We start from the raw sequence: 23,189 nt of genomic DNA, 5'->3' as shown, positions 1-23,189 counted from the left end.
GATCAAACCTGAACTGATGTCCGTTATTACCGATGATTGGCGCGATATCAAAAGATTTTCCTCCTTGAGAGAGAACAGAAAAAATATTTGATATTTTATGGAATTTTTAATAATATTTTATCTTTCGTGCTTAGACAAATCAAAACTTAAGCTCTTGGGAGGCTCATTAATTATAAAGATGATAGAAAAAAAAGTAATAATTAATTTTTCAACGGTATTTTTTTTAGATAATAATATTTAATTTTTTTATCAAAATAATGATAAAAAAGAAAATAATATTCCCAAGATGAATTTTTTACAACAATATTTTTTCAGATTTTGTTATAATAAACTTTGTGTATTAAAATAATTTTTTTTTTTATTAAAATAATTTTTGAATATTCTACTAAAACAAGATTTAAATAAAAATAGTGTATTTATAATTCGTAGGAATCATACTTTACTATATTGTGTGAGAGGTTTAAAATAATTTGACACATTTGCACGGCTGTTTGAGCACATCCAGATTTTATTTGACCGTGTGCAACAATTTCTGATAGGCATATTGATTCGCAGCTATATCAAAAGACTAGAAACCAGTCTCACTTTCGTGTTGCTTAACTCTCAGACTCACATCCGAAAACGCAATGCGCTTAAGAAATTCTGTAGGAAGTAACACCGATTTCGTACGCGCAAATTTTCCATCCGAGATATCTGTCGTTTAATTTAATCGATAATGCAAATAAAAATAAAAAAAGGAGAAAAAATTTTATCGCGCACTGAGATTGCCCTGAGATTATCGGAGTCGTCCTCCGAGATCAGGACACGCATAATGACGGAATAACGGAAATGCAAATGAGGAAACGTAATATTCGTGTTTGTATTTGCGATCTCCCGAAGGGTCAATGTACAAAACTCGAACTGGAAATAATCGCGGTGGACTCGCGTTCATGCTTGCGTCACAGATTACGTACGTTTGCATGCGTGCACGATTTAATCCTATCATTGCCTCCGTTTACGAGCGCTGATTAACCGCGATACTAAAGTGCCGCCGCTCGCTATGTACCCATATATGATTCGTTATGTACATATATATGACGAGAGTTAATGATGAATGTGCGATCGTGTTCGCAACTATAGTTCAAGCCAGCTACGCACAAGTTCCATAAAAGAAAAGAAAGTCTTTTATTTTCTCACATACGAAATTGAAAATGCGTGTGCTTACTCCTTTTTTAAAATATATTCTTTATATATCTTTTTACAAAATTTAAAATCGTTGAAATTTTTTATTATGCTTATTGTTAGAGTTAAAATTGTTTTATCTACACGATCTTAAAACACTTCAATTCGCCTTACTTCAGATTTCGTTTTTACAAAATTGTAAATGCGAAGCTTCGCTATACTTACAGAACTTAAAATATTTTTAATGCATTTATTTTATTTACAGAATTTATAATATTTTGAATTTATTCACTCTGCTGAAAAAATATTAAGAACACCGGACTTGATTAAAATGAAGAAATCAATTTGAGCAATTTTTTTTATCTTAACCGTATCAATTTAATTCTCATCTTCATTATCGCGGAGATCGCTTTTGCGAGGGTAGATCTGAAATAATAAAAGCAATTGCACTCGTTTCTAATTTGAATTGCATATCGTGGGGCAGCGTGTTCGCGAGTCCGACTTAGCACGTCCTCGATCCCTTCGCCGAACAATACATATAGCCTAGAATATCATCGAGATGTGATACAAAAAGATTGTCAAAATTGAATTCTTCTTCATCATCATCATATCATCCGACGATGCCCAACATATTCACATACACACATATAGCACACTCTCTCGCGCTCTACGGGATTGCGATTATGAGCAATGTCGTTATGAGGTGCAACGACCGACCGTCAAGTTCTCTAGCTACCTAGCCATCGACTAAATGTACACGTTTACGTAATACCGTGTCTATGTATTATCGCCTTAAAATCTATGCGCAACAGTCTTCTCGGGATCCGGTTTTTTTTCGTGAGATATCACTTTGGATATTCTTCCCTTTTTTCTTTTCTGTTTTCTTCTTTTTTCTTTAAGTTCGTTGACTTTGTACCGCGAAAGTTCGTCATTAGGATTATTACTGCGGATTTTGATTTGTCATTTTCTGACACAATGGCATAGCAAAGAGTACGTCAGAGTCAATATAAGACATCTTCGAGTATATGCTTTTTTCCTCTGATAATTATGTTAATATGCATTTGTTCCTCCTCTTATGTAATCTTGTCTCTCTCTGTCGTATTAAATTTTGGTTAGAGATATCTTTTCTCTGAATATTTTGATTTGAATTTGTATTGAATTCGATTAAATAATATCAAGATGTTTTATTCTTTTTATTTTCATATATATTATATGAGTGATTATGGAACCATCAGTTTTTGAAAAATGGAATTAATTTATTTTTGATAAAAAATTTAAAATTTCTTATTTATTTCGATTTTAAATATTTTTTTAAGATATTTTTTGACTTGCTGCAACTTTTTCTTGTCGACATATTTCGTTAATATTTTATCAATTTTTTTCAGATCTTCGTTTCTCACAATTTGCGAAATTTATATCATTACTTCTTTTCAATGCTACTCTCTCTATTTTTTATTTTGATCAATTTTAAATCTTATCAAACAATTATTTTGAATTACAAATATTGTAATTGTGGTATGACAATTTCTACAAATATCAATATTCTTTTCTCTTCTGACAGTTTTCGAAAAGGATTCATTTCCCATAAATATTTCGCTACTGCAAAAGTAGCTTAAATATTTTTTTAAACAACTTTTTTGGTAATATTCCCTCATCAAGAGCAATTTGATTGCTTTATTAAAGCAGATAATATTATCTTCGTAATAGTGATTTTTTAGAAGTTTATCCTAAAAATCTCTTTTCTCAATAATAGTCACGCTTGTGGAGTATCTGTCAAAGTGTTCAATTTCCAGACAATCGCATCGGCAGATTTAATTTTCCGCGATCTGGAAGCCACGTGTATATTGAAATATTTGTTTTCAAATACATATCATTGCCCTTTAATATGGCATCATTCAGGAATGCTCTCGAGTGTCGTCGAAGTTAGCCGTCAAATGAGTAAACACAGTTTGTTCCGATTCTTTCTTTCTGGGAGCAACGCTTTCGATTTGCCAGCGTCCTCCGAACTGCTTCTAGCGTAGAGAGATCTGCTGAGACGATGTCGGACTCCTTTGCTCAACGTACGTCCACCCTTCCTTAACGAGGCGAATCTACCTAGCGTCGACTTTTCCGGCACCTGTTCCTTTTTGTCGGCATGAGCGCAATTTAACGTCGTAACCGTAAACTCGATATCTCTAGGTTCGTAAGAGACGAATTCTTCCACCGGTTCCTCGATCGTGTCGCGATCGATCCACGTCAGTCCCATCTCGACCTTTTCCGCCAAGTCTTGCCAGTGTTTCCGGTTCTCCATGGTACCTTCATAGAGCGGTAGTATCCATGGGAACGTCTCCGACATGACTTTGTAGAGCGGCAGGCAAATGACATCGATAAAACCGACTTGCATCTGCGGTAATTCGTCCCGCCTCTCGCGGTCCATCATCGCCACCGGTTGTTGGTTGAGCTGTAAACGCTCTAGATCGCCTTGGTCGAAAAATTCGTCGGCTACCAACTTCGCCACGCGATGCTGCACATCCCAGGGTTTTGCTATCGCGCTCACGTCGCACGCTGTCATCATCATACCACATAGTACTGCGAAAAAATAATCGATTAATTATTCATATTTGAGATAAAAAAAAAAATTAACAAATAGATCAAATATATAATAAAGCATCAAAGAGTCTTACACTCTTTCTTCTCTTCGCTCTGCCAATCGAATTCGCCCTCGTCGATCACCTCCATAAAACGATTCCTCTTTTTGAAATACATTGCTAGATCCGTTGATAAAATAGCACTCTCCACGACTTTCATCACGCGTCTGTAGTCCTCCATCGACAGATTCTGAAAGATATTGTTGCTGTCGGAATTTAGAATCATGACGCACTGATCGAAGTGATGATGTTCCATTGTGCTGGTGGAGTACAGGATTGCCAGTGGGGATTCCGTTTTCATCTGGAACGCGTTATTGGTACCGCGATGATCCAGATCGTGACAAAGACAGGCGACGAGAAGGCCGAGAATCTCCAGATCAGTCATGAATTGCTCCATCTTGCCGGTCTTCAGCATCGCGAACATTGTCTGTGCGACGTTTAGCGCGTGCCGCCAATTATGATACTTCACTGGCCTGTCAAAAATAATTTCTACTTTTATAACTTTATTTAAAATTGTACGTTTAGAGCATCATATTAAAAATATTGTTTTGGACGATGAATATAAATATTTATAGGAAATATAATAAAAAGAACGATATATATAATATATATAAATATATAAAAATATATATAAAAATATATATAAATATTTATAGGAAATTTAATTCTGACCAAAAAGTTTTCTATAATATATACGAGTCGGCGCTAACTTTTTAAGGAAGTATTTTTCGATCCATATTTATCGGAAATTTTTTGTTCAGGATTAAATTTTCTATAAAATCTTAAAATCTGGCCGAAACGTTTGGGTCCACCCTGTATAGATATATATTTACCTATAATTTTTTTTTACACTGAGTATCCATCTGCACAGGACATCGTACGGTATGTGAAACTTTTGTATGAGATCGCATTGTTTGAACATCCTGATAGTGGCGCGACACGTGTCATCATCGGTGAGATCAAAGTCAATGAACGTGAAACTGTAAAGATTGTATGTTTCCGCGGACGGTATGGTATCGGAGACGAGTCGCAGAGCATCTTCGTTGTTGGCGGTCGCGTGATAACTCAGACACTCGAGGGCCACCTTTTGCTTCGCCATCAATTTACACGCGGACTCGTACATTTGCGTGTTGTGAATGCCGAGACCGCAGAAGATGGCGAACGCTTCGAATATCGACACGTCCGAGTCGGTGAAAGATATACCGTTATCCTGCAAGAAATTTTTTTTACTGTTAATAATTACACTTATGATTTTTTTTATAAAGGAGATTACCTCCTTATTCAATATATTTATATGACACTTTTGAGATATATTTTTTTACGAATCTATTCCGCAATATTAATATCAACAACATAAATAAGCGTCTCAATTTATATTCTGTTTAATTCTTATATAATTTTAATTGCCCGCGACAATATATATGGAAATACATACGTGTATAAATTATTATTGTTTGATATTTTGCATTTTTAAGACACATACAATTTTTAAAAACCAACAACATAATAATTAATAAATAATTGCTGTATCTACATGATACAACGTGCAGATTATATTAAGGATTAAATGCAAAGTATCTATGATGCATGCAAATTATTAACAACAGATTATAATAGATTATTCAAGATTATTGTGGATTATTATTTAAAAATTAAAAAGGAGATTATCAAGTCACCTTGTTGATCAATTGAGCAACTCCGATGACGATCCTCTGTCCGTTAACGATCGGCATGCATAGGATACTCCTAATGGGTTTCCTCTTGCTCTCCATTACGTCTTTCTTCAACCATGTGGCGACGTCACCTATATTGAGAATTTGACCCGTCGCGGCGACGTATCTCGCGATATGTCCCAAAGGACTCGTAAGGTCGTTGTTGCTTGGTCGATAGACTCGGGCCTCCTGTGTTTCGTTCTCCATCTCAAAGACCATGGTGAATTTGGTGTCTTCAGTCGACGTCTGAGGAAAATGGAGATATTATATGTTTTGTAAAAAAAAAAAAAAAATCTAGCAAAATTTTTTTATTATTATTTTTTATATCTTTTTAACATTATTTTTAAGTAATATTATTTTCAAATTATTGATGTAAATATATTCTAAATCTTATAACAAATACTATTAGCAAGACAGAAAAAATTAAAAAATCGAATATCTTTTCTAGAAAAAAATCTATAGATTTTTCTGTTATTGGGAAGATTCAATTCTTAAGTGAATTTGATTAACGTCACACGAGTAAAGCGACGAAACGGTGAATTATCGGTTTATTTCATCGGGAAGCTAGAAAACAAGTATGCATTTTGATTTTTATCCACATGTATTTCAATTTGTAAAATCGCTCGAATCACTCACGTGCTGTTGAAAAATGTCTTCCATGTCGATGTTGTTGCTCTGAGCCGCCAGGAAAGAGAAAAAGATCATCAGACTTACGAATTCGAGTAACACGTGACGGTGCCACTCACCTCTCTTCTCGACAACGGCTTTCTGCTCTCTTGCACCGATTTCCCAGGCCGCTCAACGATTTTCTCGAGATGACCCTAGAACCGCGAAACTTAGCATCTCTTATTGTGCTCTTAATAATTGCGCCAGACTTTTGGTTAATCGAATATTATATTCAACTTGAATACGTCTGTCTGCTTTCGATATACATCAATTTCGAGAATTGTTCTCTAGATTTTTCGCGATTCGATGATGATATATATTCCACAAGAAATGGCACAAGGATTTAAATTCTCTCTCTCGTGAATAGAAAGTGCACTTACTGCCTCGCCACAATCCAAGTCAAGCAAATAAACGGCGCATCTTTCGCATTTGAGGAGCTCCTTCGCCTCGGTCATGATCTTCGTGACGAGACACTCGAGATTATTTTGCTCCTCGAATATGTTTCTCGCTAGATTGAGAAGTATCTGATTGCGCCGGTATTCTTGCACGGACAGCTCGAATAATTGCGCGTTCTGTATGCCGATACCGCAGAACGTGAGGTATCTATGATAATCGATACATTAGATAAAATTAGATGCGCGATTATATTAATAAACGTATCGATCGCGCGCGGCGCCGATTATAATTGCATACACGGTAATTACAACATCTTATAACTGGCCTTGCATCATTATGCAATCAGTTAATGTTTAAGCGTCTGATACTTGTTATTACAAGCGCGATTACATATTTTCTACGTATAATTCTCGTCTCTCTCATTTACCTTTGAAACACCTCGACGTCTCTGTCAGTAAATTCGTTGCTGCCGTTTGTTTTGTTGATGATTTGAGCGACTCCGATGACGTCGCCTTCGTAATTGCAGATCGGCATCGATAGGATCAATGTCGTTTTATACCCGGTCCGCATATCGATAGCGCTGTTGAATCTCGGATCCTGATAAATTTCAACAGAAATATTAATCTTAATATCGAGGGCGTAAGACTCATCATCGATTACTTAGACGGAATTATTCAGAGAATTAATTGCGATTATTTTTATCACTTGTAATAATTGTAACGCCGTGAGATTAAACCAGAAGATTTTAATCACTCGTGTCGAATCGATTAAACTTAGAGAACACGTAAGATGTGAGAAACCTTATAAGCATCTTTGATGTTGATAATCTCCTTGGTCTGCGCCACGTAACCGGCGATACCGACTCCGAACGGTATTTTGATCTCCTCGTTCTTCGCTCGTTGAACGGCTTCCTCGAGCTCGGTGTCTTGCCTGACGTCAAACAATTTTGCCACGAGATACCGATCCTCCAGGGGTCCCTTCGCCAGAAATAGACTGCCGCGATCGGCATGAGTAAGTAGGCCGACATTCACTAAAATCTTGTGGCAGAGGATGTTTATGTCCAGCTCGTTTGCCACATCCCTTATCAGTTCCATGAACAGATCGCTCTCGTCCAGCTTGCCGAGCTCCTCGCGACGACCCTTCAGCGAGCTGTGAGTCCTAGAAAATGTAGTGGTTCGTATAATTGCAAAACAAGTTTTGTCATAGGAGAGAGGAGGGGGAATTCGAAAATGATTTTTATAACATTAAATTATGTAGTTATGAAATGTGTAGTGTCTATATATTATATTACAATTTATTTTAAAATAGATATATGTTTTAATATATTTCAATATTATTATTATGATTTGATTGTGTGTAACATGAAAATGTGAAACAACACTATGATACATTTATTACGTTATTATTACATGGGTTACCTGTTGGGGCTCCTGCTGCGCTTCGCAGGTGAGCTCGAGGCCAACCATGTCTGAAAGAGATCGGACGTAACGCTGTTGCGTTTGCCCCGATTGAGAAGACTCTCTTCTTGCTGCATACGCGGAGCGTTTGGTGTTATCGTTTGCAGCATAAACGTGTTTTGCAATCTTTGCCGAAGCTGGAGGCTTGCTTTCTCTCGTAGCCATGTTTCGGCTAGAGCGGGATTCGCCTCCAGATACCTTTATCGTTCAAGAATTTGATGACATAGTATGTGCGAAATATTGAAATTATATATTCGAATTTATATACTTAAGATTATACTGATGTCACACACACATACACACATACCAATTTTTATTAATTTTTTTATATGATACATTATATCAATGATAAAGATATTAAGAAATATTTCTGCATAAGTAATTTAAAAAAATTAAATAATTAAAAATAATTCATGAAATATATTACGTTGACATATTTACTTAAGTACTTTAATATTAAAATTTTTTTAGGAAATTTCAGAAACAATTAATTTAATAATGTAGCCATTTGAGGGAGGGGGCAAAACTAATTGTAAATTAATATTAATAACCTAATTACCTATAATAATACTAATTAATAATTACTATTAATATTAATAATTAATATTAATAATTATTATAAAAAGTACCTTCCAACTCTATCCATGGTAAGGTTGTCATCCTCGTCATACTCGTGTATGGTATCCTGACAACTGACCTTCTTACTTCTGCACATTTTGGCGATCTCAACATCCTTCATGTCAGTCTTTGTGCTTGTACTTAAAGATATTTTTGATTTTGGTCGCGCGGTCGTATTTAACTTTCCAGAACTATCGTCGACGGAATCGACATTTTCTGATTGCTCGGGATTAGACGAGCGCACTAAAGAACAGTTATTTTTCTCCGGTGTTCTCTCGGACACCGGTTTCGCAGAAATTTTCATCGTCTCGAAATTTTCGAGATTGTTGTTGTGATTCGCCTACAAAAAGTATTGTAACGAAATTATCTACTGGCAATAATATTTATTTTTAATTTTATTGTAGATATATACTAAATTGATTTGCTATATACAAAAAATATAAAAAAATTGAACACAATATTATATTATTACATCGTGAATAGAACTCGTGATTTCATAAGATATTTGCAAGTTAGCTCTCTCTTAAATTATTTTTCTTTTTCAATTATTTGAATATTATTATCTTAATGTTTATAATTTTTAATTTTCAACATAGAGTTTTTTTTTTATGAAATTTATATAACTCTTAAAAAAGATAGCAATATTTATTTATATTTTAAAAATATTTTTTTAAATTTTTAGACTATTTTTGTATAAAATATTTGAAGCAATACTTAATTATTTTTATCTTTTTATTCGTTTTTTCTGACAATTTTTAATTATATTATTCTTTAAAATATTCGGACTCTGGTCATAAAGTATTCCCCGATTTGTTTAAATATCGTCAAAACGCAATTGTACGATTATCACGACAAAAACATTATGTAATTCCTTTAATTACTTCCGTGTCGGCAGCCTCCGACAACTCATCATCCACTTCGTCTTCCGCTTCCATATCACCTTGAGCTTAATGTAACATGCATCGAATAGGAACGTTCAATTATGTCTGCCACCACAGCCGTGTGTGTGAAGAGCTTTCACATCATTTCCCGCCGTTATCTTTATGGGTCCCGAAAATTCGAATCTGAAAGAAATTCGCAGTTTCTTCGTGACGCGGAATATCTATTTTCTTTCCGATTATTTTATCTCTATATATTTTATTTTATTATGTTTAATTTTAAAAATGTCGCCAGTAAATAAATTAATAAACAAGTGTTTATACGACCAAACTGGCAATTTATTGTTTGATTATTATATCACGACGTTTCGACCATATGGTTTTGGTCCTTATCAAGTGAAACTAAATTTACAATACAATAAATAATGATAGTCATGTTACAAAGAAAAAAAAGGTAGGATTAAGCAACTTACGTTATAATTAAAAAGTAGAAAGAGAAAAATCGAAATGTCAAACTGACATTGTGTCATCCACTATGTTTGGAATACTGAGATCAACTAAACGACCTTTATTAATTTATCGTATATGTTGTTTAAATTCTCTGTATCTTTTTGGGAATTAATAGTGTTGTCAAATTTTTTAATAAAAAACATTTCAGCTATTTCTCTCTTTCTTACATGTTTTTCGTTATGTAGAATATCAGGCGCTGACCAATCGAAGTCATGATCAAATTTTAATTTGTGTTTGCTAATTACGGATAAATTACCAAAACCATATGGTCGAAACGTCGTGATATAATAATCAAACAATAAATTGCCAGTTTGGTCGTATAAACACTTGTTTAATATTTTATTTTATGAGGTCGTGATACTATTCGTTGCTTTTTTACGATTTATCAGGCAGAAATAAATCGAGTAACGTAAATTAAATTAACGTAAATAAACAATCGAGTGAGCAATTTGCTATTTTACATGCGACAACAGAGATTCAGCCACATGATTGTTGTTGTTGTAGCGCAAAGCCCCTACTTTATTTATAGACGAATGCTCTTCAATAATTCGTATCGATTTTTAATATATGAATATGTATACAGAGTGATAATATGTAAAGAATTCAGCTTTCCATATTATCTATGTTTAACTAACATATTTTTTACGCTTCGTGATTTTTCACTTGCTGTCGCTTCGAATAATCTAGATAACAAAATTTTATTATGATTGATAGAAAAATGTTTGAAAACTTTATGATACGCGAATGATAGGAATGTCATTTACAAATTTCAAGGGGTCAGGGCGATTATATGAATTTCATGTACGATTTATGTAATTTGTGCGCCGGGACTCTTTTCCCTCCCCCATTAATTCTTCCCCTCGTGCACATTCGTTTTCCTTTACCTCACTCTCTTTCGCGGGAGGGGAGGGGGGAGGGGAGGGAGGAGGGGGGAGGGAATTGAAGGCAACGACCCACTGGGGAAATCCACGTCTAATCACTGAATTATGAAATTATGCGATTCAATATTCATGAAGAAGCCGTCCAACCGCCGTCGCCGCTGCCGCCGTCGTCGTCGTCGTCGTCTACAATTCTCAACGAGAATAACCGCTTCGCATTAAGTCCCTTGTTAATACGTTTCCTGTCGATGATTATCCTTCCCGCGCGCATCTCTCGCTCTCGTAACTCCGACATTTTATCCGCTAAATTGGAACCGAGACTGCGGATAATTGGAATGTCACGCGTAGATATGTAATATTGTGAATTTGTTATTATATTCAAGTACATCGCGTAGTGTATGATTATTTTTCTTATGAAATGCGTCGCTTGAAATCGTATTACATTTCCGATAAATAAGCCATTATTATATTTAAGCGTACGCTATCTCTGAACGTGCTTTGAATTTATACTATTATTTGACTCAATTTTTGAAAGCTAAAAATACATGTTTTTATGTATAATATATATATATATATATATATATATATATATATATATATATAGATGTAGAGGTATTTTTTAAAATTATATTTAAATGACAATTAGCGCACGTTTCGCGGCTTATTTGCATCATAAAGTTTGATCTAATAAAAGCCCTTTACCTCTGATAACTTATAACTCTCGACAGCTATTAGTGGAGCACATGTTACAATGTACTTCATAATGTTTATTACCATATCATTATATTTGAAAGGGCTATATCAAAGGGCTATATCAAAGTAATTTTCTCAAATTAATTTCGCAACAAATATAAATGTATATGTAATATTTTCTAGATATATTACATACTTTTTATACATTTCATACATTTAAAAATTTGCGAGAAAAATCTGTTCTTTAGTATACGAACTTGATTGTTTACTTACACAATACCAAGTGTAAATATACGCGGATTCGATCAACGCAAACACAGCCACCTGCATTGCTCACTTGCGGTAAATCGTTCGCGAGGATCGTCTTATAAATGCAGCACACCCGCGTGTCTGGCCCGAAATAGCCATCGCTCCTGCAAAATGTCACTCGTGGTTTCCCGCCGCACGTAAAAGCTCCGTTCCCCTTTACGTACAATCGCGAGTCCTTCGTCGAAGGAACATTATTTCAGCAGAGACCACGAGAAGAGTTTCAAGAGGAATTCGTCACTATTTATCTTTAAAATAAGCGTCATCGAGCGTCATATTACGAATGTACGCAGAAATCGCACATTTTTCTCATTTTTATTTTAAATTTCTTTTCGGCAAACATATTTCTGTCACTGCGTCGATATCCTTCTTTGCATGCGCGCCAAAGACTCGATCGACTATCGTTTGTTAGATTTTCGTCTCGCCGTTTAGCGAAAATCCGGAGACGCGAAACGTCGCCGCGCGATCACGCAGACGCATACTCGTGATTCGCGTATTTTTTTTCACGTTCAAGTTCGTCACCGTTCGATATATCGCCGTTACGGCGTGTTCTCCATCATTCTTTTATCGTTCGCAAAATCGCGCCGCATCGCTAAAGTCTTGACAATAAACGCAATCGCGATCCGCGATCTTCTCACTTTATTGCATTATTTTTCGTATTAATTAATTTCCTTCTTCACACTAGATCAACTTATTCTTTTTTAAGCGTATTACGTTACGTGCGAGACTAATTGGCTGATGAAAACCCCTCTTTATCCTTTGTCAAAGTAGCGATAAAATCGTCGCGATCACGCGTGATCGGTGTGAGCTCTAAACGAGAGGATCTCCGAGCGCTTCCGGGAGCGAGATCATCGCCTCCTCCGCACGCGGTTTCGATCGTCCCCACGTCGTCGGCCTCGTAAATAGAAAAGCCCTTCCCTCGCTCCTTCCCTACAATTTATTTATCATAGAATCGCTCCGATCTTACGCGCGGGACAGGATCAACGCGATGACGCGCGATCATCAGCTCGAAATCGCATCGACCGACACGTTTTTCTCGCAAACAACTGGTCCTCCACATTCTCATCCTTTTCTCGTTGACGGAATCGTCGGCGTAAAAGAGAGACTTGGGTCTTCGCACTGATCAGCTGACAACTGACGTTTAATCTCGATCTCAAGATAATCTTTGGACCGAATGCTCGATGGACCAAATGACTCACAATATCATCCTCTCGAAGAATCACCCCCTTTCGGTAATGTCACGTTTTAAGATCAGCTCGTTAACACCCTCCGCAGCTTCTATCCGCTCGAGACATCGCTCGATCTTCATAATTTCAGAAGACTCTTTCCGGAAAAGGATTTCGGGGAGCCCGGAGTGTGGGTTACGGGAGGATATCCAGGTTCCGGGACGATCACGCACGCACGTATTAATCGCGTGACGGTCGCGTTTCGCGCCGGGACGCGGACGTGACGACGGTCGGCGATGACGGTCGAATGGCGTGCGGATCGGTCGAAAGCTCCGAGCTTACTGAAGTCTCCCTCTCGGCCTCGCGGGTCAGGCGGACGCCGCGGGTATTCGACGAGGAGGAGAGCGGCGCGGCGAGGAGCTCGGTCGGCTGGCTACGCGTCCGAGCCTCCCACGGTTTCTCCGCTCCGCGCGCGTCGTCCGTCGTCGACCGTCTTAGGGTGTACTATCGTCGCATCGAACGCGCATCCGAGTTGTTATCCGCGCGAATATACGCCTGTGATACTCCGTGTATCTCTCTACTGGGACACGTGACGTTTATCGTCGTGCGTGTACTACATACTCGCGAATGATCCTCCTCGTGCGGTATCCTCCGCGAGACGCACACTGACACTTATCATGGATAAGGTAGCCACGCTCGATGTGCGCGTGTGCGCGGATGCTCACGGATGCTTATCTTCGACAGCTGGTGTGGGTGATGCTGCGCGCGCGCGCGTATTTACATCTCCGTACGCTGTATGTATGTGTGTATGTGTGTGCGTGTGCGCGCACGTGCGGCAGGGATACCGAGGAGACGTCTTCTCTTTCTCGCGCGCGTTCTCAACCCTCCGGGAAAGATCGATAGCGGCCGACAGAGAGAGGAGAGTGAGAGAGAGTATCCCGGACAAGCAAGCAGGCAGACAGGCAGGCAGGCAGGCAGGCAGGCAGGCAGGCAGGCAGGCAGGCAGGCAGGCAGGCAGGCAGGCAGGCAGGCAGGCAAGCAGGCCAGCAGGCCAGCAGGCCAGCAGGCCAGTAGGCCAGCAGGCCAGACAGGCAGCATCCCCTGCCGCCCGTACGCGAGAGAGATTTTCGGCTTCGGAATTTCGCGAGCGCCGGCCGGCACACGGTGATATGCCGATGATGCCGCGCTCGATCGATCGACCCGCTTCCTTCTCGCTTGCCCGCACGCGCTTTGCGGAAGCTAACGAGCGCGGAAGCCCTGATAATCGAACACCTGCGTCTAATGTGCGTTTCGAGAAATTTCGACCAATATTAGCGCTATTAATACTGATAATCTTTGCGGCTACGTTGGATTTCAACCCTTGATTGTTAGCGCGAAGTGCGACCATTCGAACGATATTTTTGTACGATTCAACTGCAGTGGCTGTAATTATTGCACGATATCATCGAGGATTCATTCAAGTATCAAAATTAATGAGATACTCCTTTACACACGTGTATGCCCTTTGATATTCGACATAATCATTCAGCGCCGATCCACTATAATGATCTCTCAAACGTCAACTCTTCGTTTGCCGATTTAACGAGAGGCAATTCCTAGGCTCTAACTCCTGATCTTGTATTTACAATAGATACATTGAGAGGAAGAGAGATGGAATTTCTTTCAAATATTATAATGAATTGAAAATATATGGACGAGAGAAAAATAGAAAAAAAATTTTAAATTCTATTCTAATAAATACTTGCAACATTCAAACTAAATCTCGCAAATTACAAACTTTCAATTAATCCCAGTATTGTCGATGAAATAAGCAGCCTCGGTATATTCTTTGTACTTGTATTGGCTAACGACTATTGTGTCTTTGTCGCTCTTGATATCGTATAATCATCCGGTATTACATGTAAACCCTTATCAATGCTAATTGGCAATCGTTTCGCGTTAATGTTCCACGTTACATTATGCAACATACGCGTATGTCCACTACACGAAAGTAATATCGGATTATGTCAATGTTTCATATAAGGTGTGTCGCATATTCTCCGTACATTATTTAAGTTGCAATTGCTACTTTTATTTTTCTTTCAATTGCAAAAAATAAACTGGGACGATCGGGCAAAGCATTATAATTTTTTATATTAGACGTTTTGATAAAAAAAATTTCAAATCAACTTTTCATTGAACTTGTGGTAAAAAAATAAAATTATCTTTTGCTAAATATTAAAATATACATTTTTAATTTTTACATATTATATATGTTTTTTTATTTTTTATACATATTTTAATCCTACAGATTTCTCATCAAAATTTATAGTAACGAGGAAGTAACGTTTATGTATTTTTTAAAAAATTCATATCAATTACGAAAAAAAATACACTACTTTTTGAACACTGTATATGCTACATGTAGTGCCTAACTCTTTTTCGAACAATGTTGATACGCTAACCGAAAACAAGTGTTTTTCCTTGAAGCGATTTTGAATAAAATGTAATAAAGATTACGCAGTTAAACTCTGTTATATATTCTGGCCTCTTATCATGATCATGATCATTATTATTATTGTTATCTGCAAGTTAAAACGTCTATCCTCCAAAGATTTTAAGATAATTAACGTAACACATCTTGCTTACTTTCTTACGAAAATAGATCGATATAATGATATTTTGTTATTATATTTTACAAATTGTATTTTATTTTTATTTTTATTTTTATTTACGAGAGAATTGTGTGATAATGTCGTCGAAATCCATGTGGTTACGTATGTCAGTTTATACGAAATGAGAAATAAAATCACACGTTTCTCTCTATACTCACGTTTTTCGAGATCCTTTTTAGGACAATGTCGACGATTGACTGTCCCGATTTAAAACGCGAGTCCTCGCGAATAACAGACACACCGAGGTCATCTAGCTGTTACGAGTCTGTTCTTGTTTCCCTCTTTTTATTATTCGGTTTGTCCGTAATTTGATTTTAATTTCGATTCTAATTTTCTTCGTAATATACGGAATTAATGGGATTGGATTGCTTTCCGTCACGTTATGGAAATCAATAGCGCAGATAAAGGCTCGATAAAGCGTTTTCTTTACGAAACCTTTACTGAATCTGGTTGTTGCTTGTGGAAAATTATACCAAGGTATTTTCTATCACTTTAAATATTGAAACAAAAAGGTTGCTTTGTTCTTGTTTCACGACAATAATCTAAAAGTCAGATTTAATATCGCGAGAACACTTTGTAATACGAGTGGTGTCGCAAGAGGAATAAATGAATAAAAGTATAAAAAGGACATTTTTTTACTTTAGATCTAATGTCTCTCTCATTTTTCAAGGACAGACTTGCAATCTTATCTATGCGCGGTGTTTATTGACGATCAACTCTTGCGTTGATATCTTGTTTACTTATGTTTTATTTCTTACCAACGTATTCATTGAATATTAAAACAAAAGGAGATACAGTTAAGTTATCTTATACGATATTTTTTTATTAATTTGCAATTTAAAAAAAAAAAAGATATCATGTATAAGATTCGTTATTAATGATACAAAAACGCAGAAGAGCTTTCGATATTTTTCTTGCAAAATTCTTATATTTTATTTAAAAACATTAGATTTTTCTGGATTACGATATTTCTATAAAAATGACGATTCAATCATTTTCAACAATGGAACATGATACGCGTCTTATATCTCTCTAGCATTTTCTCTGCCTTTTTCTTGATGAGGCTAACAATAAGATACAGAGGAGAATTTGATATCCCGAAGATTCCCAGTTCAATTTCGCTATGTGCGTGCCGATCAGCCTGTGGAACCGCGTATCATGATAAAATATATGCGGTATAGCCGACGTAGATGGACAAAATGTCAGGGACGCCGATATCGTGTAGAAAGGACGGAGAGAGAAAGGTCTCGTCCCGTTGGATTCCCGCCAGGGTTATGGTTTCGAAAATGGGATGAAAATGGAGAGAAAGAGAGAGAGAGAGAGAGAGAGAGAGAGAGAGAGAGAGGGAGAGAAAGTAACGGGGTAAAAAAAAGATGCGAGAAGGACCATCGAGATTTGATGGGCGCTGAATGACTCGTTAGTGATGACGAGGAGAATAAGGTCGGGAGTCGCGCGGGCGGAAGACGGACGGGCATTAAATTTCGCTCAGGGTCGACGACGAGGGCTCTGGCACGCTTTATCGCGGGTTTTACTCCGCGATCTTTCATGCAACGCCGCACCACTAATCTCTGCCACATCACCGAATGCAAAGATGGAAGACCGAAATTGGGGCAGCGCGCGACAGAGAGAGGAATGGATGTTTAAAGCTTGAAAAGGCTCTTTCACCAGAGGAAAAGATATCGAAGACATCATTCGCGAAGGTTAAACGAGCGTAAATAGGAACTTACACTGCAAGAACGTACGAGAAAATATAGTTTTTTTTTTTTAAATTAAATAGCTATGAATCTTACCTCGAAGTAAGTAAAAATACGAATTTTATTGTATAGAAATTATTTATAAAAAAAATCTATATACGCACTATTTTATAATTGTCCTAAAGGGCATATGTTGATATATCCTTTGTATATGATTATATCTCGCAATATATATCTTATCACGTTATCTCGGTGTTGCTCCGAAGTTTTGCGTCACCAGATGAGGACCATCAACGTTTTCGTCGCGCGGAGGCGGTCGAAAATTACCGAATCATCATCATGCTCTTCCATTAAATGTAAACGCGACGCTTTTTCGTCCTTTCAGTTGTTGATTTTTCTTCGTCCTTGTTTTCCTTTTATTTCACTCGATTCTATTTACCTACCTCACTGCTAACAACGCAGTCGAGACCCTTTCTGCGACGCACTTTGCCTGACGCGTTTTATTTCGTGCGGAATTAGAGTTCCCCAGACACGATACACGTATCGATTTTCTATCTATAGGATATAATTTAACTAGCCTTAATTATTGACTCACTGCGACGTTTGGAAAACCAGGCGGGATTTGACTTTCTCGGTCAATTACGAAAGTATGTCTATTATCAACATTGATTGTAAACACAGAGCAAAGCGAGAGCTCTCGATAAGTAACAATGGAAGAGTAAATATTTATTTTGTAACGAACATTATCCTGGAAGAAAAATCTAATGCCACAACAAAGTGTGTCTCGTTATCCATTTTATACAAATTTATAAAAAGAATTGTGAATTTGAGGTAAAGTAAAAATAAAACAAACATACGACTTATATATATATATATATATATATATATATATATATATATATATATAACTTTAAAAAAGAACAGACAGAATTATGTTACTTTAATTATTATTTTTTCAATCTTTACATACGCAAGCAGATACAGAAAAATTATTTTTCTATTGCTATTTTTTCAATGATAAAATCGCTAATCTGTTTTATTATTTATTTTGCAACAGAAATAAATGTTCGTTTTTCAGAATAGAGAATGGATTAGGATTATATTAAAACATTGATAAGGTAGAGAGGATATTTGTTACAACGGCATACAATTTCGTAGCGATAACTTAATATTGATTAATTGATTAACTGTACGTTATTTATAATTCAACACCGTGCCACAAATTGGTGTACAAAGGAGGGGAACACTTCATATTTAGAAAGGTCCGCGTGCGTACGCACGTACGTCGTTTACGGGATCGCATTTAGCCTCCCTCGCGGCGACGAAGGCGGCGGCCCGATTAATTCAACACCTCTGTTAATGACGATCGGCGTTGTTCACCGAATAAACCCCAGGGCGCAAAGTTACGCCCCATTTCGTCTCTTCTTGCGCCACGTTCTCCGATTAGAAATCCCTTCGACGGCATCCTGTTTACGTTACTGCCTCCGATTTTCTCGAGGAAAACAACCGGGATTTATCTATGCGTTCGAACTTTCCTACGATCAATATTTACGTTCCTTTATTCGACAAACCGAAAAATCATTAGGTTGTTAGGCTGGGACAAAATTATATTTAAGATCGGAAATAAGATCCAATTCAATTTATATACACCGACAACAGAGTGCAGTGTTTAAGTTCACGAACGATAAATAGTAATAAACGAAAGAGCAAGTTTATATTTCGTAACGAATAATTTCATAATCCTTGAAGAAATCTTATATCAAAAAGAAAGTGTATATATATAAATTATGTGTGTGTATGTTTTGTGTAAACTGTTTCTCTGTCTCCCTAATTTTGAATGTGCAATTAAAACTATTTTAGCAAAATAATTCAATACTATAACTTCAACGTAAAAGGGATCTAAATATTAAGAATATAAAAGTTTTAAATATAGAATTTCTTCATCTACATTTGCAGATGTAAATAAATTATTTATTTTTATATTTATTATGTTTTTCAAAAACTTTTGCTCGCATTTTTCTTAGAACCATAGCATTCGAGTTTAGACACAATGGATCGTGAGACGAGCGTTGATGAAGTACTATTGCGATCTAGGTAAACTAATGACGGGTCTCCATGCCCGTGGCAGATGGCGAGACTGTTAATGCAACGTAAATGAATTTTGCTGTAGATTGAGTACATTAATAAGCTTTCAGGGGACTGTGCCGCGTAATACGATCGATCGATCGATCGTTGTTTTCTGTCATCGGGAGCGCACGTTTCTTGTCCGTCTCGTGTATTCGTCGTGTCTCGGATTCAGCGGATTCCTGCTCTTCGATCCAAGGAACCTTGCCGGTCCCGGGGATTGTTCTATCAATTATTCACTTGGTTTACCAGTTACAATGAGGACTCGGTTCTGCATGGCTCGCTTAATTAGGGACACGATAATATTATTAGACACTAGTCCGCGAAGTGTCTAAAAGCGAATTTAATGATATTTAACATCACGCGGTTGTTCTATTGAAATTCTATTGGGAATGGCTTGCGATAATTAATTAATGATCGATAAACATAATATCTCTCTTGAGAAAGATAAAAAAAAATTTGACAAAGCTTTTTTAGATATATGATCGATAAATTTTATTTACCGTCAAAGGTCGTCGTCGGAATCGTGAAATCTTTCGTAGGGCACGATGGATTTTTGAAACGTATCGTAATCCTTTTTTTCTTCCTTCTTGATCAACAACTTTCTCCGTTCTAACGTGAGGTATATCAGCAATGGGCAGTATGTTATGTTCACGATACCCACGACTCGCATTACCCATGGAAATCCGATAGCTCTGACCATTTCGCTGCCCATGATGGGCCCTTGAAAAAGATTATAGTTTATACAATATATAGGGTGGGTTTATCCAGACTTTGAGATTTTATATGGGGAATTTAATTCTGAAAAAGTTTCCTATAAACATGAATTAAAAAATTAAATTTCTTATCTATAAAATTTCAAAATCTGGCCGGAAACGTTTGTCCATTCTGTATACTCTTTATAACATTCTGGTTTTAATTGTAAATATTTACAATTGTAAATATTTAATAATTAAATAATACAAATTAAATATGAAATAATAATTAATTAAAGGCAGTTTTACTTTATATACTTTATGCCTCATTCGCTTTAATTTTATTGATATAATCAACGAATGTTTTAATTTTACTTACCTAAGGAGTAAGCTAAACTGACAGCTACTTGTTGAATTGAGTAAACGGGTCCGTAATTGCCATTTCGGTCCACCAAAGTGGCCAGCAACGGCACGAGAGATGCATCAGCGACGCCGATGCCCAAACCCATTGCCAGATGCGGGAATATCAATTGTGACATTGTGTTGGCTGATGGAATGAGAATGGCGCTAACGCCGACCACAAACACAGCCAAAATCGCCACTTTACTACGCCCGTAACGATACGCTATCACGCCAAAGAAGTTGGTCCCGATTAAATAGCCCACGCTGTCCGGTATGAATACCGTACCCAGTTGCCATTTCTGCAAAAGAAATTCCTTTAAAAATTATTTTTTTTTTTTATGAAAATTTATGGAATCGATGGTTTGTTTCGATTACCAAACAGTTGAATTGGAATTCTCTCAAAACTTTCCTCATGTTTGATTTCAAGTCAAAGTTAATTAATTTTAATCGTTGTTTAACTAAATTGATCGTATTAATTATTATGATGTAGGCAATATTAATAATACATGATGATTTACAAATTTATTAGTAATTACAAATTTGAATAAAACTTTCGTTCCATTGACATTTTTTACTTTATAAAATAATAGTCTTTGTTAAACAAACCTTTGGCCTTATGTGGGTCCGAAGCCAAATGGGCAAACAAGGTTCTAATATCGCCATCGGTGATGTCGAACACCAGATAGCACCAGCGATAATGAGGATATGTGGATTAAATAATAAATGCATCCACGTACTTTGCTGCTCGTTTGGCTGATATATGCGATAAAATTTAATTAAATAATTCAACTTTAATAATGTGTCTTAAAATACTAAAATATAATCATTATTTTAAATCTTTAAATTTTTTAATATTGTAATGACAATATTATTGAATCGAATTTTATTTATCAAATGATGAAAACGTCATACTCACTTCATACTCACTTGTCTGAACATCTAACATCAAGATTTGCAAACCTGTGCAAATAACACATTCATCGTCAACGTTTTATTATATTCTCGCACGTGAAAAATTATTTTCATACAATTACAATTTCGGAAAATTATTTACAAATTATTACAACGATGAAGCAAGACACTAATAGAAAAGGTGCCATCTTTCCCTCGAGATCGTAAAGCACGGAGCCGATCGGATAACCCAGGAGAACGCCCAGAGCGATGCTGCCGAGGATGTAACCCATAATCTTGGATCTTTCGTCCTCCTTGGAATATTGAGAGGCGACAAGAGACATGCCGGAGACCGCTATACATGCCGAGGCTATACCTTGAATACTCCGAGCCAAGAACAGTACCTCGTACGTTTGTCCGAAGGCGAACACTGCGATAACAATGGAGATTTAGTAGCGCCGTTTATGTTAATCTTGCATCTTTAACTGTTTTCTCGTTTAATTAACAAACATAATTTCGCGAATACAAACTTAAATTTAAATAACATAAAGGAACAATTAGAAATAACTGTTTAATTAATTCGGTAAATCCTTAAGATTTAATAGAAATATTTATAACGTTCGATGAATCGATTGAAATATAATAAATTTTAAATTTTATCTTTTATTTTGATAACACCTCTCTTGAAGCACAAACGAGAAAAACCTTCGATTTTTCGTCGGATAAAAACGTGAATGCGAGTAAAAATATTGTTCGTTACTTACGTAAAGCAGCTAGCAAGAGGCTCAGGTTTCCCAGGAACAAGGGTCTGGCGTAGCCCAGGGTACCGGTGAGGGTGCCCACGGTAGGATTCAAAATTAATTGGACCAGAGCCTTCGAGCTCAATAGTAATCCCACTCGACCGTTTTCGTCCTTCTCGGCGTTCGCGGTCGTGTTCGCGTCGAGTGTGCACAGATAATCGGGAATAATCGGCACTGAAACATGTCCGGATCAGCAATCTGTCTGATCCGATACTTGTCTGTCTTTCTTTTTTTTTTTTTTTTATCTTAATTACCAACTACCGTCAACAGGACATTATCCAGGAAGAGGCTGAAATAGACTACCACGACGGTGATCACGCGAATGTCCTTCAAATCGCCCAACCTCATCCTTGATCATCTATCTCGATGGATAGAATAAAGGGAGGTTGAATATACAAGAATCCACTATATTCGCGAAAAACTTGGCCAGAAATCAAAGATCTGCCTTTATCGAAAATTTATGCGTCGTAATCAGTTAATCTTCGATAATCAGAGAATACCTTGGTATAATTAATGCCAGATAATATTGTTAAAAGAGATAAAGCACGAAAAAGAATAAGACATAAATCAAAATTTTTAATTTTTAATGATTTAATCATTAAATTTTGAATATAGATTTCACGAGAAGAGGAAGGTCAAGATACAGTCAAGCAAATAAGGATCCGTTATTTCAGAAATATGCTATTTATAACAGTCTATATTTTTGAGTGTATCTATTTAGTGGAAATCTCTCTTCCAAACGTCGAAAAAAATTTTGTGATTGATCCTCTCTCTCTCCCTCTCTCCCTTTGTCAGTCTTATAAGCGCACGTAATTCAAGTAGCTCTCCTCATATTTTTTTTTTCTCTTTTTTTTCGGCACT

The 23,189-nt window shown here is 36.6% G+C and overlaps 2 protein-coding genes across 7 annotated transcripts; both read right to left on the bottom strand.

Moving 5' to 3' along the window:
• Window positions 1-488: 488 nt before the first annotated feature.
• Window positions 489-18,041, bottom strand: LOC126850414 (cGMP-specific 3',5'-cyclic phosphodiesterase-like). Of its 6 annotated transcripts, none has more exons than XM_050593387.1 (13): window positions 17,581-18,041; window positions 9,519-9,701; window positions 8,649-8,977; window positions 7,981-8,217; window positions 7,363-7,720; window positions 6,990-7,159; window positions 6,547-6,769; window positions 6,247-6,321; window positions 6,137-6,175; window positions 5,465-5,746; window positions 4,622-4,998; window positions 3,825-4,261; window positions 489-3,729 (listed from the first exon to the last, which is right to left on the bottom strand). In XM_050593387.1, the coding sequence occupies exons 2-13, from the start codon at window positions 9,570-9,572 to the stop codon at window positions 3,092-3,094; spliced, it is 3,219 nt and encodes a 1,072-aa protein (XP_050449344.1). In that variant the 5' UTR covers window positions 9,573-9,701; window positions 17,581-18,041; the 3' UTR covers window positions 489-3,091. The 6 variants fall into 6 exon arrangements, with proteins under 6 accessions (XP_050449344.1, XP_050449346.1, XP_050449347.1 ...); XM_050593389.1 differs by having other exon boundaries at window positions 17,860-18,041; XM_050593390.1 differs by lacking the exon at window positions 17,581-18,041 and adding an exon at window positions 13,411-13,509.
• Window positions 18,042-18,487: 446 nt separating this feature from the next.
• Window positions 18,488-23,158, bottom strand: LOC126850428 (synaptic vesicular amine transporter-like). The gene is made up of 8 exons (XM_050593426.1): window positions 22,583-23,158; window positions 22,293-22,502; window positions 21,692-21,958; window positions 21,554-21,597; window positions 21,244-21,390; window positions 20,615-20,936; window positions 20,044-20,263; window positions 18,488-18,951 (listed from the first exon to the last, which is right to left on the bottom strand). Exons 1-7 carry the CDS (start codon window positions 22,674-22,676, stop codon window positions 20,046-20,048), a joined length of 1,302 nt encoding a protein of 433 aa, XP_050449383.1. The 5' UTR covers window positions 22,677-23,158; the 3' UTR covers window positions 18,488-18,951; window positions 20,044-20,045.
• Window positions 23,159-23,189: the final 31 nt, after the last annotated feature.

This window comes from Cataglyphis hispanica, chromosome 6 (assembly GCF_021464435.1).
Source record: "Cataglyphis hispanica isolate Lineage 1 chromosome 6, ULB_Chis1_1.0, whole genome shotgun sequence".
Classification (NCBI taxonomy): domain Eukaryota; kingdom Metazoa; phylum Arthropoda; class Insecta; order Hymenoptera; family Formicidae; genus Cataglyphis; species Cataglyphis hispanica.
Note: the sequence above shows the minus strand (reverse complement) of the source record. Positions and strands in the feature narration are given on the sequence as shown.

Excerpts from the sequence above, each read along its gene's own strand:
- LOC126850414 (XM_050593387.1), bottom strand. The coding sequence starts at position 9,572 with ATGGAAGCGGAAGACGAAGTGGATGATGAGTTGTCGGAGGCTGCCGAC. Across the intron at positions 6,322-6,546 it reads ACTTGGATTGTGGCGAGGCA|GGTCATCTCGAGAAAATCGT; the intron begins GTAAGTGCACTT and ends TCGCGGTTCTAG. Across the intron at positions 6,176-6,246 it reads AGCCGTTGTCGAGAAGAGAG|AGCAACAACATCGACATGGA; the intron begins GTGAGTGGCACC and ends CTGGCGGCTCAG.
- LOC126850428 (XM_050593426.1), bottom strand. The coding sequence starts at position 22,676 with ATGAGGTTGGGCGATTTGAAGGACATTCGCGTGATCACCGTCGTGGTA. Across the intron at positions 22,503-22,582 it reads TGTCCTGTTGACGGTAGTTG|TGCCGATTATTCCCGATTAT; the intron begins GTAATTAAGATA and ends GACATGTTTCAG. Across the intron at positions 21,959-22,292 it reads CCTCTTGCTAGCTGCTTTAC|TGTTCGCCTTCGGACAAACG; the intron begins GTAAGTAACGAA and ends TTGTTATCGCAG.